Source organism: Salvelinus alpinus, chromosome 17 (genome assembly GCF_045679555.1).
Source record: "Salvelinus alpinus chromosome 17, SLU_Salpinus.1, whole genome shotgun sequence".
NCBI lineage: Eukaryota > Metazoa > Chordata > Actinopteri > Salmoniformes > Salmonidae > Salvelinus > Salvelinus alpinus.
Window position 1 is genome coordinate 30,120,990 of NC_092102.1, and position 16,667 is coordinate 30,137,656.

At 44.5% G+C, this 16,667-nt stretch overlaps 1 protein-coding gene across 1 annotated transcript in view; it reads left to right on the forward strand.

Moving 5' to 3' along the window:
- The first annotated feature begins 810 nt into the window (after positions 1-810).
- Positions 811-16,667, forward strand: part of LOC139542722 (semaphorin-3G-like) — a 77,838-nt gene continuing 61,981 nt past the window's right edge. Inside the window, exon 1 of the mRNA XM_071348496.1 lies at positions 811-1,207. Within this exon, the coding sequence (XP_071204597.1) occupies positions 1,099-1,207 (109 nt within the window). The 5' untranslated portion in view covers positions 811-1,098. The remainder of the gene's footprint in view (positions 1,208-16,667) is intronic.

Sequence of the window (16,667 nt, forward strand, 5' to 3'; positions counted from 1 at the left end):
CAGACCAAAAGAAGCACAATTTATTCAAATGCCCCTTCAATCATACTTTCCTATACATTCCGTATTCAACCATCCACACTTTTTCCCTGAACTTGGGTGTTGAATACATGCAAGGCCGCAAAGCTCTAGGATCCCTTATAGTTAAGAGTTCCTTTGGTCCATTCCAATTAGGTGTTGCTATGGCTTAGCCAGCACTGGAATGCATTGCTTAGGTTTAGGTGATGGGGACAAGAACAGTTCCATTTTGCATTGATATCTTAATCAAGCTGCAAATGCTACTACCACTGCCATTAAATCCCTCAAGTACAAGAGAAGGGAAGAGGGAACCCCTTTCCTTGAAGAAACAAATGCCACAAAAGGCAATGGATTGCCATTTCCCTGACACCTTAAATGCCTAGCCATAACCCCTTTGAGACCCCTGCTCATTTGGAGAGTGGAGGAGTACCTGCAACTTAATGACAGCACCGCACACGTTACAATAGCTCTCAAGGGGTTAACGCAAGTCGCGCACAGACGCCCATGGTGCTGACAAACTCAGTGATACCACATTATTATTGCGCACAGACCATGATAATTTATTCGTTTCACTCCATGTCAGGTTAAAATACATAAACAGACGCAGGTTTTGAGCTTTACTCAATTACAGCCACTCATCGACAAAATAATGTAACAAACTTATTTATCACATAGTGCGTAAAGTGGACTCTGATGAGCATTTGCGTTGAGAGCGTGTCTGGCGAGAGGCGGGTCGCTTAGAACGCTTCCCTTTGCTGGCTGCTGCTCTGCTCTCTTGCTCCTCCAGAGAAAGGCGGGGTTATAGCGAAGTCTGTTCAGAGCTAGAAACAAACCCACGCTGTCAAGCCCGGAACAGAGAGAGTGGTGGACCCGGAACAGACTAATATCTGAGACAATTATGCACGGAGTCTAGATACAGGAGTGACTGAGTCCTTCAAATTTATGACAAACAGTTTTATAACTTATGAAAATACAGTGCTACAATAATTTTGAATGTAAATATTCGTTTGTTACAGAGGTGAATTGCAAAACTTCCCAAACTCAAAGATCTATCGAAATTCAAAAGGACATTTCTAAGGAAACATGAAGGAATTATCATATTTCTGCCAGAGGATGATTCGGTTTGCTCTTCTTCTAACAACAGTCTCAGCTACCAAGATGAACGTACCACGACTCAGACTTTCATACAAAGGTAAAAATACATTCAACTACATTCATTTGATCACATTTATTTTTCTGGTCAGCTATATTGATAACTTTTTTATTTTCAAATGTTTTATTATTTCAACAACGTCTAAGACCCCGATGGGGAGGAACGTTTTTGACCGATCTAGGCTTACAACTGGGGAATAATTTAATTATTCTATTGCCTAATAGGCTATTCATTTTCAACTATGTGTCATCATTTGAAAATAGGTTTTGACAGAATGCGCACAAGGTGTTTGAACATGATCTGTCAAAATTGTTTGAACAAGTGCATTACTTTTTCCAGGGCGTGTATGTGAATTATAGCCTATTGCTTTTTATCCATTATTAGGGTACCCACTCCCATGTAAGCACCTCAAAGTTGAAGAATGTATGCTAGTGTGTGTTTGTGTTTGTGTTCGCCTGTGTGTTCGACAAGACACATCACAGACGCCAGGGCTCTCCACAGAGCAGAGATTCGCGACCATTCAAAGCGCTTGAGCTCAATTGTGGGCAACAGTGTGATTTTAAGAGGTCTCTGAATTTCTTAAAAACACTCAGAAGCTAAATTTGTAGCTATAATATACCTATAGAATATTGTATTTTTTTGTATCTAGGCCTATTACATTTTTTCAATGTTCTCAAAAATCCTACACATGAACTCATGTTCTCATGAACTGAACATTAGAACATACTGTATTTCTTATTGTCCAATAAATTATGTCGATTATATTTAATTCAATAGTACATAGAATATAATTTCATTAACACCAATATATTTAATTGCCTTTATCCCATTGTCTGAATTGTGCAAGCATAGGCCTATAATACTCTACAGTATTATTTGCAACACACCTTTAATGCACAGGCCTGTTTTATAACATGTGGATGAGTTAAATATTTTAATTCCTCAGTGTTATAACCTACATCCCACGCACAGGCTTCTTGGAGGGTCTTGTCAAGGTGGGAAATGATTGTTTAAATATGGTTGATTGTGGTCTACTGTAGGCAGCGAGCGGTTAGTCGAAGCCCCACATTTAGTTAGTTGGTTTTAACGTGGATACATCGCCGACCTTTCTCCCTGAAGGGATTTTTAGCGTATTTTCACCTCCTTGCGGTCTGGCACACTGTGGCGCGCGAGACGTTTATTCCATTCCTGCGCCGCAATTACGTTTTATAGAGCGAGCGGACTCTGCTGTTCGAGACGGAAACCTCTAGGCTCTGTCTTCGCACACTCAACTATGACAATATATGGATTCATAATGTATTGTCTAACCACTTACATTCAACTGCTGTTTTATCTGCGACTCATAGACTGGAGTGGGATAAATCAATCTCACAAGGTTAGATATTTGGAACCGATTATGGTTGTACATGCCTTGAACGTGTGATACCCCTGAGTAGCTTTGTCATCTCAGGCTGCCTGTATATGTATATGCTTCATTTGGCTGAAACATAGAGTTGTAATTTCCTGGTCAGTGTTCACAAACATGGCCCTTCTCCAGTCCCAGTGGGTCTGCAAGCATTAGTGAGACAAATCAAAGGGATTTCCCCCTGTTGGACTAGATGTTTTCAATATAAAATAATTATGCTCATATTTTATTTATCCTGTTGCTGAAAAAATGGCACATCTGACTGACCTGTAAAATTTAGCTGGTATTGACTCAAATCTTGACCTAAGTTTCCCCTAGTCAGATCCCGCTATAAAGCCCTGAGATATCATCCTTCCCTTTTAGAGGCAATTTAGAAAAAGGAAAAAGTGTAATTATCTCATTTAATCAATTAGTATGGGTATTTAAAGCAGGAAGGAGCACCAAGCAGCACCCCTTCCTCTGAATCACCACTACCTCTCCTTCCCTCCATCTGTTACAACCCTCCTCCCATCTACTCCTTCACTCAAAGATAATCATCAGACTGTTAAGACTCCAAGTCCCAGGTCCCCCTAACCCTCCCCTTTACTCCTTCCCCCCTTCACTTCCCCATACCCCCCTCCCCTCCCTCTCACCCTCTTCGCCCCCTGGTGGTATTGGTTGATGTTGGTATCTGGTGGTGCCCCTGCCTCCTGCTCTGTGTGATTAGTCTGGGTGTCAGGCTGGATGGATGGTTGGTGTCGGAGCAGGCAGTGTTTGTGATGTGAAGTGGGGAGCCCCTGGTGGTGGGCTCTTAAAGTGGGTCTGGGGCCGGGTGTGTACTAGGGGTCTCAGGGGGTGTCATTGTAGCCCCAGGTCTGTTCTGTTCTGTGTGTGCTGGTGAGTGTTTGTAGATGGAGACCCCCAGCCCCCTGGCCCTCTGTCTCCTCACCTCCCACCATGTCCTCCCTTCTCCCCATCCTCCCCCTCCTCTGCCCCATCAGGCATATGTAGACCTCAGCTGGGTAAATAAGCCTGGACACGCTCCCATGCACTGACGCAAACAGTCACACACACACGCGCACGCACACACACACACACACACACACACACACACACACACACACACACACACACACACACACACACACACACACACACACACACACACACACACACACACACACACACACACACACACACACACACACACACACCTCTCTCTTGCTCACATGTACACAAGCATAAATACACACATAAACACAGGGCTCCTCATCATCACCCATTTTGAAAGGATTCAATTTGTTTCCAGAGTACTGCAGATGGAGAGGCTGTTTGTTTTAATTAATTAATGCGTTTGTTTTTCCAGTGTTTTCCAGATGTTGTTCGAGTGGGGATTTAGAAGGAGCTGAATAATCTGTCATTGTCTGGAGATCCAGAGGCTGGAATGTTGGGTGTTTCCATCCCTCTCTCTCTAGTTCCCAGGCTTCTGCAAAAATCTAGAAACAGAAAGCAGAAAAAGGGGTCTCAGAAACCAATCCAGTTGGCTCATCACACCAATTAACAGCATACTGTACAGCTCTGAGAGTGAAATACGGAGTAAAACGTTTTGGTGTATGACAGAGATTGACAGAATTGGAGTGGACTAGCTCCTGCTGGCATTACCTCTCAGCTCAACTCCAGGAGTGTGTTTAGAGTGTGTGTCCATGAAAAGGGTCATTATGGAGTCACTTTAGGAAAGCAGAAGCTCAAGAATGTCTGAGGAGATGTTCTAATTAAGCAATAAAGCCCGAAGGGATGTGGTATATGGCCAATATACCACAGCTAATGGCTGTCCTTAGGCCCAAAGGTGCCTTATTGCTATTTTAAACTGGTTACCAACTGTCACGACTTCTGCCGAAGTCGATGCCTCTCCTTGTTCGGGCAGTGCTCGGCAGTCGACGTCGCCGGTCTTCTAGCCATCGCCGATCCATTTTTCATTTTCCATTTGTCTTGTCTTGTTTTCCCACACACCTGGTTCTCATTTCCATCATTATGTGTTGTGTATTTAACTCTCTGTTTCCCACATGTCTTTGTGTGGTATTGTTTATTCTATTTCATGTTATGCGCACGTTAGTCTGTTGCGCTGGGTTATGTTAACCCGTATTGTTATTTCGTGTTCACTTTGCCATGTGCTTTTGGTTCGCCTAAATAAAAGGCTCCGTTGGCTACCCAATATCTGCTCTCCTGCACCTGACTCCCTTACAGCCATTTACGCATACCTGACACCAACATAATTAAAACAGTAAAAATATGTTTTATCATACCCTTGCTATACGGTCTGATATAGAACTCGAACCACCCAGTTTATAATATAGACTACCATTGAGTGGTCTACCATTGAGTGGTGGATTGTTCTAGAATGTCCATCAACAATGTCTGTGTGTTCCAGTATCTCACAAAACAAGATGGTGCTGGTATGCAGGGATGGTGACAGTAGCAGGTAGCTATCTGCTTGACGCCCGACACCTCAGAGCTGTCATCTCTTCTCTTATCACACCCTGTGGCGCTCTCACACGTGTGTGTTTGGTGTCTGAGCCCTGATAAAGTGTCACCTTGTCGTCACTATGTCTGCCACCTCCGCCGCAGCACTCTGAAGTTACAGCTCCCAGACGACAATACCGTCAGATCACACAGCACCGACAGAGGAGAGAGGGAGAGGAACACAGGAGATGTGTGAGAGAAGAGAGGGGGAGACTGGGAAAATAAAAGAGAGAAAGAAAGAGCCTGAGAAAAAGTTCCACTTGCCAGACCGATGGATACTCTCCGGACTCTGGCAAACCTGTTGTGTTTTTCTTTATGCCTATAAAGGAAATTAAAATGAAGTGAGGTTGAAGAAAACATATTTCTTGGCAGGACAGATCATTTGACGTGGAACCAGAGGGTTTTTGTAATGCCTCATCAAGTCAGTGAAAGCAGGTGGGGTTATGAACTCTACGCAACCTAGATGCAACCTCTCCTCAGACCCCCTCTACTCCCAGCACCCCCAGTATCTCCCAGTCCCAGTAAGGGCATGTTAGTGTGACTGGGAAGTAATGATTACATAGCCATGGCTGGAGCTCCGTCATGAGAGACCTGTGGCTTCCTCCAGTCCAGCGGTGGCTATCACTGGGAGCTATACACTGCCTCTAATTAGGTAACATGCCTTTCTCCCACCGTTTCCCTTGCGCACACACACACACACACACACACACACACACACACACACACACACACACACACACACACACACACACACACACACACACACACACACACACACACACACACACACACACACACACACACACACTCTGATAGACTCATCTCTTGGTCTGTTTCTTTAACCTCTTTGTAGATCATTGTCTGTGGAACCATTAGGGTCCAGCTGAGCCACAGCATTTAACAAACTAAAGCAGCAGCATAGAGAACAGCTGGGTCAGTGTGGCAGGCCTCTATAGGCCTGGCTCTATAGGACGACTGTGTCTGTGTCTGTGTTAAGGGACGACTGTGTCTGTGTTAAGGGAATGTTAGGGAAAAGAGAGGGATTGATGAATGCGTGAATGGAGAGGATGGTGGTATAGCGATGGAAGGAGGATAAAAGGAGGACTAGCAATGTGGGTGTGTGTTGGTGTGTGAGAGGGAGACAGTGTCTGTGCAAGTCTGTTTGTCTATATACACACTATACATTACAGCATAAGCCTCTGTGTGTCATCTGTATTTTTGATTGTTTGTGTGTGTGTGCGTGTGTACTGTATATATGTATAAATCAGTGATGTGTATAAACGCTGGATTACTGAGGACACTGTATTGAAACCATCATGCAGCCATCTTGTTGGTGCTCCTCAATTGTAAAAAAGAGTTTGGAAGCTATAGGAAAGCATTAATTAATGTCTACATTCATTTTTGAAACATTTATTATATTACAGAAACCTTAATGATAACTTTTAAATGAAATGGTGTGAGCTAAACACAAAAAAAACATTTTCCTAAAAGTATTGTTTTTTTAAAGACTACTAATGTTACTGTCCCCTAACCTTAACCACACTGTTAACCTTATGCCTAACCCTAATCTTTTTTGTTTTTGACTTTGTGGCTCTGGTAACTAGTGGAAACCCCTAATTCTATGCTTTACAGATGTAGACTGATTGTAGCTTCAGATTGGATTAGATTTAGGCTGGTGACGCCATTACGGTTTGTTGCTCCTAGTTCACTGTATTAGTCAGACTCAGACATGAGTTAGCTACCACCATAGCTGAATCCATTATTTAGATTTGCCCTAGAAAATACAGAATATACTTGTATGAGCTACGAACTAATTTGCAAATCCGACTTGTAGTCTAACGTTAGCTAGCCTGTAGCTAGCTAGCCTGCCTCACTACTATTATCAAATGATAACGTTACATAACCAACAGTATCTCTTTTCTATTAAATATATGTTCAAACTAGTTTTCACTGGGATCACTTTTGCATTTGGAAACACAGAATCCTACTCATTACTCCACATGCTAATTACGTCACTTTTGTTTTGAGTCGACCTCGCTGTGAGCTTTGAATGGGGACCCTCGCTCATGCCCCTTAGGCAGCCGGTTCCAAAACGAAAGCAAGTAGTAAACGCCTACCCAGGTGCCAGGGCCAGATTAATCGATTCCCCTCAATGAAGGGAACCGAAGAGGGAAGAGGGGCAATTTGCACGTGGAGCTTGGCAAAAGGGGGTATGATTTCTTGACATCACTGAGGATCCAAACTCTGTTTTGGATGAGACTGACTTTATGACAGAACTTATTCTATTTACACTTTGTAGTTAATTTTGACACTAGAATAACTGTTTCTGACTCGTATCGATGCCACATAGGCCTTTTTAAAGGGATTAGTTCCTGTTTAGGTGCAACTCATTCTTTAAAGGTGATGGATGCCAGGGATTTGATGCCGGCTCTCGGTTTCTTCATAAAAGGCTCTATCTCTCCTAGTCTTGGGTAAACAGCTCAGACCTCTGCATATTTCATTGGAGAGAAAGAGAGAGCAAGAGGTCCTGCTTGGCCCGTAGCGCAGGCAAAGAAAGGAGGGAGAAAATTTGAGAAAAATAGGTCTGGAGTTTGAGGAGGAGGGAGGAGTATTTACTTTAGGCTTTGAACCTACAGCAATCCCTGCTTTCACTGCTACTCTATGAGGAGTGAGTGGGTTTTGTATATTTTCTGACTGCTGGTGGGGTTGGCCCTTTCTGCCATGGCTAGTTGACCCGGTGAGAGAGTTAGTGAACGGGGCTACAGTTTCAATTGGGGTCGCAGGGCCGTGGTCCTGGGGGTCCCATTGGGCTATGGTACTGGGGGTCTGGGGAGCTGGAGGAAGGTTGGGGGGGGGGGTGGGGTAGTAGTTTGATTACTACTGTAATCACATTGATTGAACGTCTATTTCTCTGATTCTCTGATTTCTCCTATTGGCTGATGTTCAGTGCAGTGAACACAGGAAGCCGAGAATGTTATTCTTGCCTTTTGGCAAATGAGACAGAGGACTGGTAGGGTGGAAGGAAGGTCCTGTGGTCTCAGTGTGTTGGTCTGGGTGAGAGGCTACGTGTGTGGGTGTAATGTTGAGTGTTGTAGAATTAGTTTGGATGAGGAATGGAGTCTCTGTCTGTATGTTGTCTGTGTGCGTGTGTGTTAGTCAGTTAGTGTAATGTGTGTGTATATACATGTGTCTACCCATGTCATTGCACTAGAGATCCAGAGTTGTGTGGCTGTGGGCCAGTGAAAGGTGAGCAGGAGTGGGGTGATGGGAACCCCCTCTGAGAGCGTTCACAGCACACAGGGAACAAAGTCCGTGTCGCTCACAGTGATGTGCGTCGCTGTGAACAATCCCCCCCACTGCAGGCTGCATTGGGACACGGACGTTGTTCCCCATGCGCTGTGAACGCTCTCAGAGGGGGTTCCCATCACCCCATGCTTTCTGGGGCGGCAGGTAGTCTAGTGGTTAGAGCGTTGGACCAATAACCGAAAGGTTGCTAGATCGAATCCCCGAGCTGACAAGGTAAAAATCTGTTGTTCTGCCCCTGACCAAGGCAGTTAACCCACTGTTCCTAGGCCGTCATTGTAAATAAGAATTTGTTCTTAACTGACTTGTCTAGTTAAATAAAGGTTAAATGAAAATAATAAAAAATTGGCTCAGCAATAAATTAATTCCATGCTGGAGCTGCTGACAGGAAGTGCCAAGAGCAACAGTGCCCGCTGCATTTGATAGAAACACAGCAAAAAAAGAAAGGTCCTCTAACTGTCAACTGCGTTTATTTTCAGCAAACTTAACATGTATAAATATTTGTATGAACATAACAAGATTCAACAACTGAGACATAAACTGAACAAGTTCCACAAGCATGTGACTAACAGAAATTGAATAATGTGTCCCTGAACAAAGGGGGGGGGTAACAGTCAGTATCTGGTGTGGCCACCAACTGCATTAAGTACTGCAGTGCATCTCCTCCTCATGGACTGCACCAGATATGCCAGTTCTTGCTGTGAGGTGTTACCCCACTCTTCCACCAAGGCACCTGCAAGTTCCCGGACATTTCTGGGGGGAATGGCCCTAGCCCTCACCCTCTGATCCAACAGGTCCCAGACGTGCTCAATGGGATTGAGAAAAAGGGCTCTTCACTGGCCATGGCAGAACACTGACATTCCTGTCTTGCAGGAAATCATGCACAGAACGAGTAGTATGGCTGGTGGCATTGTCATGCTGGAGTGTCATGTCAGGATGAGCCTGCAGGAAGGGTACCACATGAGGTAGGAGGATGTCTTCCCTGTAACGCACAGCGTTGAGATTGCCTGCAATGACAACAAGCTCAGTCCGATGATGCTGTTACACACCGCCCCAGACCGTGACGGACCCTCCACCTCCAAATCGATCCCGCTCTAGAGTACAGGCCTCGGTGTAACGCTCATTCCTTCGACGATAAACGTGAATCCGACCATCACCCCTGGTGAGACAAAACCACGACTCATCAGTGAAGAGCTCTTTTTGCCAGTCCTGTCTGGTCCAGTGATGGTGGGTTTGTGCTCATAGGTGACGTTGTTGCCGGTGATGTCTGGTGAGGACCTGCCTTACAACATTCCTACAAGCCCTCAGTCCATTCTCTCTCAGCCTATTGCAGACAGTCTGAGCACTGATGGAGGGATTGTGCGTTCCTGGTGTAACTCGGGCAGTTGTTGTTGCCATCCTGTACCTGTCCCGCAGGTGTGAAGTTTGGATGTACCGATCCTGTGCAGGTGTTGTCACATGTGGTCTGCCACTGCGAGGACGATCAGCTGTCCGTCCTGTCTCCCTGTAGCGCTGTCTTAGGCGTCTCACAGTACGGACATTGCAATGTATTGCCCTGGCCACATCTGCAGTCCTCATGCCTCCTTGCAGCATGCCTAAGGCACGTTCACGCAGATGAGCAGGGACCCGTGGCATCTATCTTTTGGTGTTTTTCAGAGTCAGTAGAAAGGCCTCTTCAGTGTCCTAAGTTTTCATTACTGTGACCTTAATTGCCTACCGTGTGTAAGCTGTTAGTGTCTAAACGACCGTTCCACAGGTGCATGTTCACTGTTTCCCATTAAGCATTAAAACCTTTACAATGAAGATCTGTGAAGTTATTTGGATTTTTACAAATTATCTTTGAAAGACAGGGTCCTGAAAAAGTGACTTTTCTTTTTTTGCTGAGTTTAGTTATTGATATTTATAGGATACAGACGCACGACTGCACACACACATATAGGAGCCCGCACGCACGCACACACGCACACAAACCACAAACACACACACACACTGCGTTCATTACCTCAGCACTCCTGGCGATTACATAGGCCGCCGTTAACTGATACTTGAGCCAATCCTCCATACAGGCCACGTGTGTGTTAATTAAGAGAGTAGCTCAACATGGGGTGCTGCCTGGCTCTGATAGGGAGAGTCAGCTGGTACAGGGGCCAGGGAGACTACCTGCCTACTAGTGTTTACGAGGGTCATTTCTTCATTACAGAGAGAGAGAGGAGGAGGGAGACCTTCTCAGCAGGGTCTGGCAAGACTAGCCTGGACTGGACTGGGCATTCCAGTACCCCTCTAGACCCTCCAGAAGTGGCCTGGTTCTGACCCACCTTGTTGGGAAGCACTAGAACATTTGACAGATGATGGACCATCTTATTGGACGTATCATCACATGCCTGTCCCATTTCACGCCCCTCCATACCAGCCATTCCCAATTCAGCCCAAATTCCTCCATAATTCCAGGTTTAGGGTGTTTTATGAGCACTGTGTGTGAGCCAGTAGGGTTTGGACTGAGTTTTGGGTGAAACCTCACTCCACTGTGAAAGTCATTGGTGAGGTTTACAGTGAGTTGGCTGTCCTTCTGACAAGGGGTTGATTGAGATCCGGGGTGCTGAGGTCACCCTCTACCCCCCTCTCCCTCTCCCCCCTTTTCTGGTTGGCTCTATAGGGGGATCGTGTGACCGTGTCAGATAAGCGTCCTGAGACGACTGATAAGAGAGATGTTCCTCTGTGTGTGTGTGCACGTGTGTGTGTGTGTGTGTGCACGTGTGTGTGTCAGTGTCCAGTGGATCTCTTCTGACAGAGCCCTGGCAGTGGTGCGAAGAATGTACTACAGCTCTACCTCAGAATCCACAGGGACAACTTCTGTCTCCACTGAGGACCTTCACAACACAGAGGTCAAACAACACTATGTGAGGTCGTAGACATAGAATGACTAAATGTGTTCTTAAGAAGCAAAAAAACGAGCTTAGGAGTTGAGGGCAGGTCCAACGCACAGTCAATGTGTCTATATACATTACTCTCTCTGTCAAACAGACACACAGGCACTCCCTCACACATACTCAGTGTAGAGTTTCACCATATAATACCATAGAAAGACCAGGTCCCTACCAGTAAGCAGTAACCCAGAGTATTGTGTCACCAGCCAAGACAAACACCTGACTTCTGTCCCATAGACTCATGTAGCCATAATAGACCCCATACAGATTCACAGTCTCCATACACTGTGGAAGAATCTCGTTTGCATACTCCTTGCGTCCTCTCTCCTTTCTTCTCTTCTCCTTCCCAAAACCTTCATTGGAGGAGAAGCTCAGAGGGGAGGGACCTCTGGCATTCTCATCCAATGGGTTTTGAGAAGGAGACGAGGAGAGAGGACGTGAGGAGAATGCAGTTGAGATCTTCCCTGTAAATATGATCTAATTAGGAAAGAACAGCTCTGGGGATGATATATAGCAGATGTTTTTCTGGGTGAATTTGTTGTTTTCGTGTGTGTCTGTGTGTCTGTGTGTGCGTGCATGTTTGCTTACTTGTGTGTGTATGATTCTGCGGTCGGTTATATATGACAGCCCCGGAGATGGTAAAGGACACGTGGGCAGAAAATACAGGGCTTTCATGTGTCACGGGCATCTATGGTGGGGCAGGTGGACACAGATAATGGTGGCAGCCCTGCCAAGTGGGTCCCCTGTGGGTCCGTGCACAGAGGAGGGGGTGGGTAGTCCGGACAATGTGGAAAAGATGGAGGAGGAGGTGGGAGGGTTGATTTGTGTGTAGACCCAGATTCCTGCCATTCTTGGCACACAGTAATAATATACAGCAGTGCTAAAACAAGGAACATTGGCCTGGGAAGTCTTTTAGTAGTGTAATAACTTTAGTGTGTGTGTGTATGTGTGTGTGCACGTGTTTATCTATACTTGTGGGGACTAGAAGTCCCCACAAGAATAGTAAATTAACAAACATTTGACCAACTGGGGACATTTTGTTAGTCCCCACAAGAGCAAATGCTATTTATATAGGGTTTAGGGTTAAGGTTAGGATTCGTTTTAGAATTAAGTTTATGGTTAGGGTTAGGAGCTAGGGTTGGGTTTAGGTTTAGGGTTAGGGTTAGGTTTAGGGTTAGGGAAAATAGGATTTTGAATGGGACTGAATTGTGTGTGTCCACAAGGTTAGTTATACAAGACTGTGTTAAATTGGTTAAATTGGCTTTTTTTATAGTGCACACACATACAAAGAGACACACACATACAAAGAGTGTGTGTGTGTGTGTGTGTGTGTGTGTGTGTGTGTGTGTGTGTGTGTGTGTGTGTGTGTGTGTGTGTGTGTGTGTGTGTGTGTGTGTGTGTGTGTGTGTGTGTGTGTGTGTGTGTGTGTGTGTGTGTGTGTGTGTGTGTGTGATTGTGTCTCTTTGTATGTGTGTGCACTATAAAAAAAGCCAATTTAACCAATTGTTTAAACAGCGTTCTTCTGTGAGTTGAGTTTACTTCAAAAGGACAAGAATTTGAGCTAATGTGTTAAAGTTTGTTTACTCAGCAAACTCTGCTCAAAATGAGCTGAATATCAACAAGCTTGTTGAGTAAAATTACAAATTCATGTTTGCTCAAAATCACTCAAAACTACACTCATCATTATCATATTTCCCACCATTTTTTCTTGCAGGTTGATTTTTCAGAATAATTAGTTTAAATAACTGTGTTTTTACAGGTACTTTGATTAGTTGATTAAACTTATGCCACACAGCGATAAATATCATACATTTTTCTGTGAATGAAATTTGTTAGTTATTGGACTTATTGCACCCGATAGTGAGATGGCTGTTCCAGTTCATGTGATTTAGGTAGCTCAATAATCAATCTTGGCAAGGCCTCTGAGAAATATGCAAATAACGTAGAATACATTCTCAAGTTGAATTGTATCTTAACTCAACCTACATTTCAAAATTGAGTGATCATACAATTCAACTTGAGAATGTATGTTGGTTCAGCTATATTACCAAATTTTAGGCAAACTTACAATCCTATTGCAGCTAGTTGCCTTACAATCTTTTTTTACAGTGTGTGTGAACCTGTCAGATGGAGGGAGTAGGTGGGTTAGAGATGTAGCGATGAGAGGCATGAGATGAGAGGCATGAGATGGAGACAATGAGAGAAGGGATGTGAGTGTATCATGAAGAACGAGTGAAGGAGAGAATAGAGAGAGAGAAGGGTTGTGAGTGTACCATGAAGAACGAGTGAAGGAGAGAATAGAGAGAGAGAAGGGATGTGAGTGTACCATGAAGAACGAGTGAAGGAGAGAAGAGAGAGAGAGAAGGGATGTGACTGTTTCACCAGGGTGTGGCCCCGGGGGTCTAATGGGCATCAGATGTGCCCCCCTCCTCTGCCCCTCGCCCATCACCCCCTCATCCCTCACCCTGAGCTCAGAATAACACTCCTCCAGCCAGCCCTTAACACACAAACTACTAACACTGCTTGGCTTGGGGCTCAATTTGTACCTATAGATGATACAGTCAGATACAAGAGCTTGAGCACTCCCTCACACACAGACTACTTTTCACCAGCCTCTCTCTCTCTCTCTCTCTCTCTCTGAATATTTATTTATATTCACTATTTGAATATTATATTTATTGGCTAAGGCATCCAGAGGATCTGTATTGAGTACAATTTCACAGAAGTGATTGGATGTTATGGTTACAGAGAATGTAGGAAATTGCATGTTGAATGTTTTGTGAGTTTTCCCCCAATCCTGGAGTTGGTCAGAGGTTACCATTGGGCAAAACTGGTTAACTCATCGTTGTTTCCACGTAATTCCAACCCCCAAAATCTATGTGATGTCGTTGAAGCAACGTGGAAATCTGATTGAACTTGCAAAAAGTCATCAACGTAAGGGCATTTCGTCTTTTCACCCAACTTTTAACGTAAATCCAATGATATGGTGACATTAGTTGTAGATTTCAAGTTGCATTCATGTTAATTAACAACTCAACCAAATGTAAATCAAAACTAGACGTTGAACTGACGTCTGTGCCCAATGAGCATCATTATTCCAAGTCAAAGTTTTTGTGGCTGGTGGCAATGTGCATCACTGAGGTGGCTGAGGCATCGTCTGGGTCAATGGTGTTGTGGTTAGCACTCAGACAGACCATAACCAGGGACACTCTGCATTAATATTGAATTGGTATTGGGTTAGTATTTGGATAGTCTGGGTTAGTCTGGGATTTCAGGCTGTCTTATAGTGTTCTGTTGAATCAATATTATCCCTGGGCTCAGGTGTCAGCTCTGAGGACCATCCAGACAGGGAGGTGGAGACACACGTGCACGCACGCACGCACACACGCACGCACGCACGCACACACACACACACTATTACGGGGCATTAGCCTATGGGGTGCCAGTATAGTGCGACCAGATGAAGGGCCCAGACCAGATGTTTACACTCTTAATCCACTGGATAAACAAACATGAAGACTGAAGAGGAGGGGAGGAGGAGGAGAGACAGGAGAAGAACCCTCAATAGACTCCCACCCTCCCTGGTCCCCTCCTCTCTCTCCCCAGTCTCCAGCCGCTGTGTTTGGTTCCCAAAGCCCCAGACCCACAGAGAGTGACCCCTCTTTCTCTGTTTATTTGTGTCTGTGGGACACTGCAATGGGAAGACAGTGGATGTTGGTTAAAAGCTGCATGTAGGAGCATAGTTCGTTTTAGTTTTGTTGAATTTAAGGCAGAGGGTTTTGCTGTGATAATCAAGATTTGACACATTGACAACAAATGGTTATTACTTAGATTTGGCAAGGATGTTCTTATTTTGGAGCATTGCGATAATGTAAATGTGGCATATGTATCTCCGTATGTACAATGTTGTTCTTTACATTTGGGGTTATTTTTTTGGTAACTGTAGGGTTCTAAATGATTTGGCAGATGTTTTGCTGTCGTGAGGTTTTTTAAATAGGTAAAAAGAGAGAGAGTTGAAGATGGAGAGCGAAGGAGAAAAAGAGGAGAAGTGTGTGGTGTATGTGTGAAGTATGACCGTTTTCCGAGGCGTCAGGCTGTTACAGTGATAACAAGCTACAGATGAGCTGAAATCTGTTAGGTATTAGCTTGCCGCCACCACCTTTCTGTGTGTGTGTGTTTGCATGTGTGTGTTTTATGTGTACTGCACAGTATCTTCAGTTTGGAGGGTTTGGGAACAGGGAGAGGAGATAGTGGCTAAAGGAATGGAGTAGGAGCTGCATCACTGACAGGTTTCCTATACTCCTCTCTGTCAAACAGAGGTGAGAGCAGAGCAACAGATCTCTACCTCATAGTTGGCTATCTCAGGCTTCAACACTCACTCCAGACTGAAATCTATCCTCAGCTCATACAGATCAGTGGAAAACACTGAACCCCTAAATGCATTTACAGGTGTACGCTGATAACTTAAAATGAAAACAGTGACTGAATTTCTGCAAGTGTTCAGTTGGACACTGTATCTTTGTCTGTAACATGATCTGCTACAGAATAGTATTGATGATGTTTCCTTCTGCTTATACTGTACATGTGTCTCAACCCTACTACCTCTCTAGGTATCTCTCTTCTGTACTGTCTGTATTTGCTAACCTGTCTGTCTCCAGTATATATATATATATATATGTATACATATGTCACCTGTGGCCTTGTGGCCCTCATCTGTACTTATCGCTATGCTTCCCTGTCTGTTAGGAATGTAGGTCAGTACCCCCCCCCCCCTCCCTATTTCTCCCTGTTGATGCTAATGTCTACAGGATCTGTTTTTGTGTCTGTGAGTTAGATCTCCTGTCTGTCAGTTTGTCCGTCCATCCGTATGTCTGTATGCTGAGTCAGTGGTACCTTAGGCTGCGTTCTGCTGAGAGGTAGGCTTAGTCTTTGAAAAGGCTTCCAATAACTTTTATAAGGTCTTAATAACAGGCAGCCCTGTTGTTTGGCTTCTGCTGTAGCGATTGTTTCATCAGATTCCAATTAAAGGGGTTGGGTCTGACTCGTGCCACCTCAGCTTTTCCATTCATATACATTTATTGACAATTAGGAAATATATGAGGGGAAAAACACTGTAAAGTGAAAAGTGTTCTCCAATGCTTTCTACAATTCATTATGGTGATGAGGGATAACTGTTTGTGTGTGTGTGTGTTTGTGTTTAGTTGGCTGTTAAAAAGCTGTAATAGTGTTTATGTACTTGGGTAGACCAATGCATAGAGCTTATATGATATCATCAGTGTATATAAGGTTTATTGTGCTCTCTGCATGTCTGTCATCACTCCACTGTCACCTTCTCTACTTCTCTACTGAGTCTCTCTACCTTTCCGCG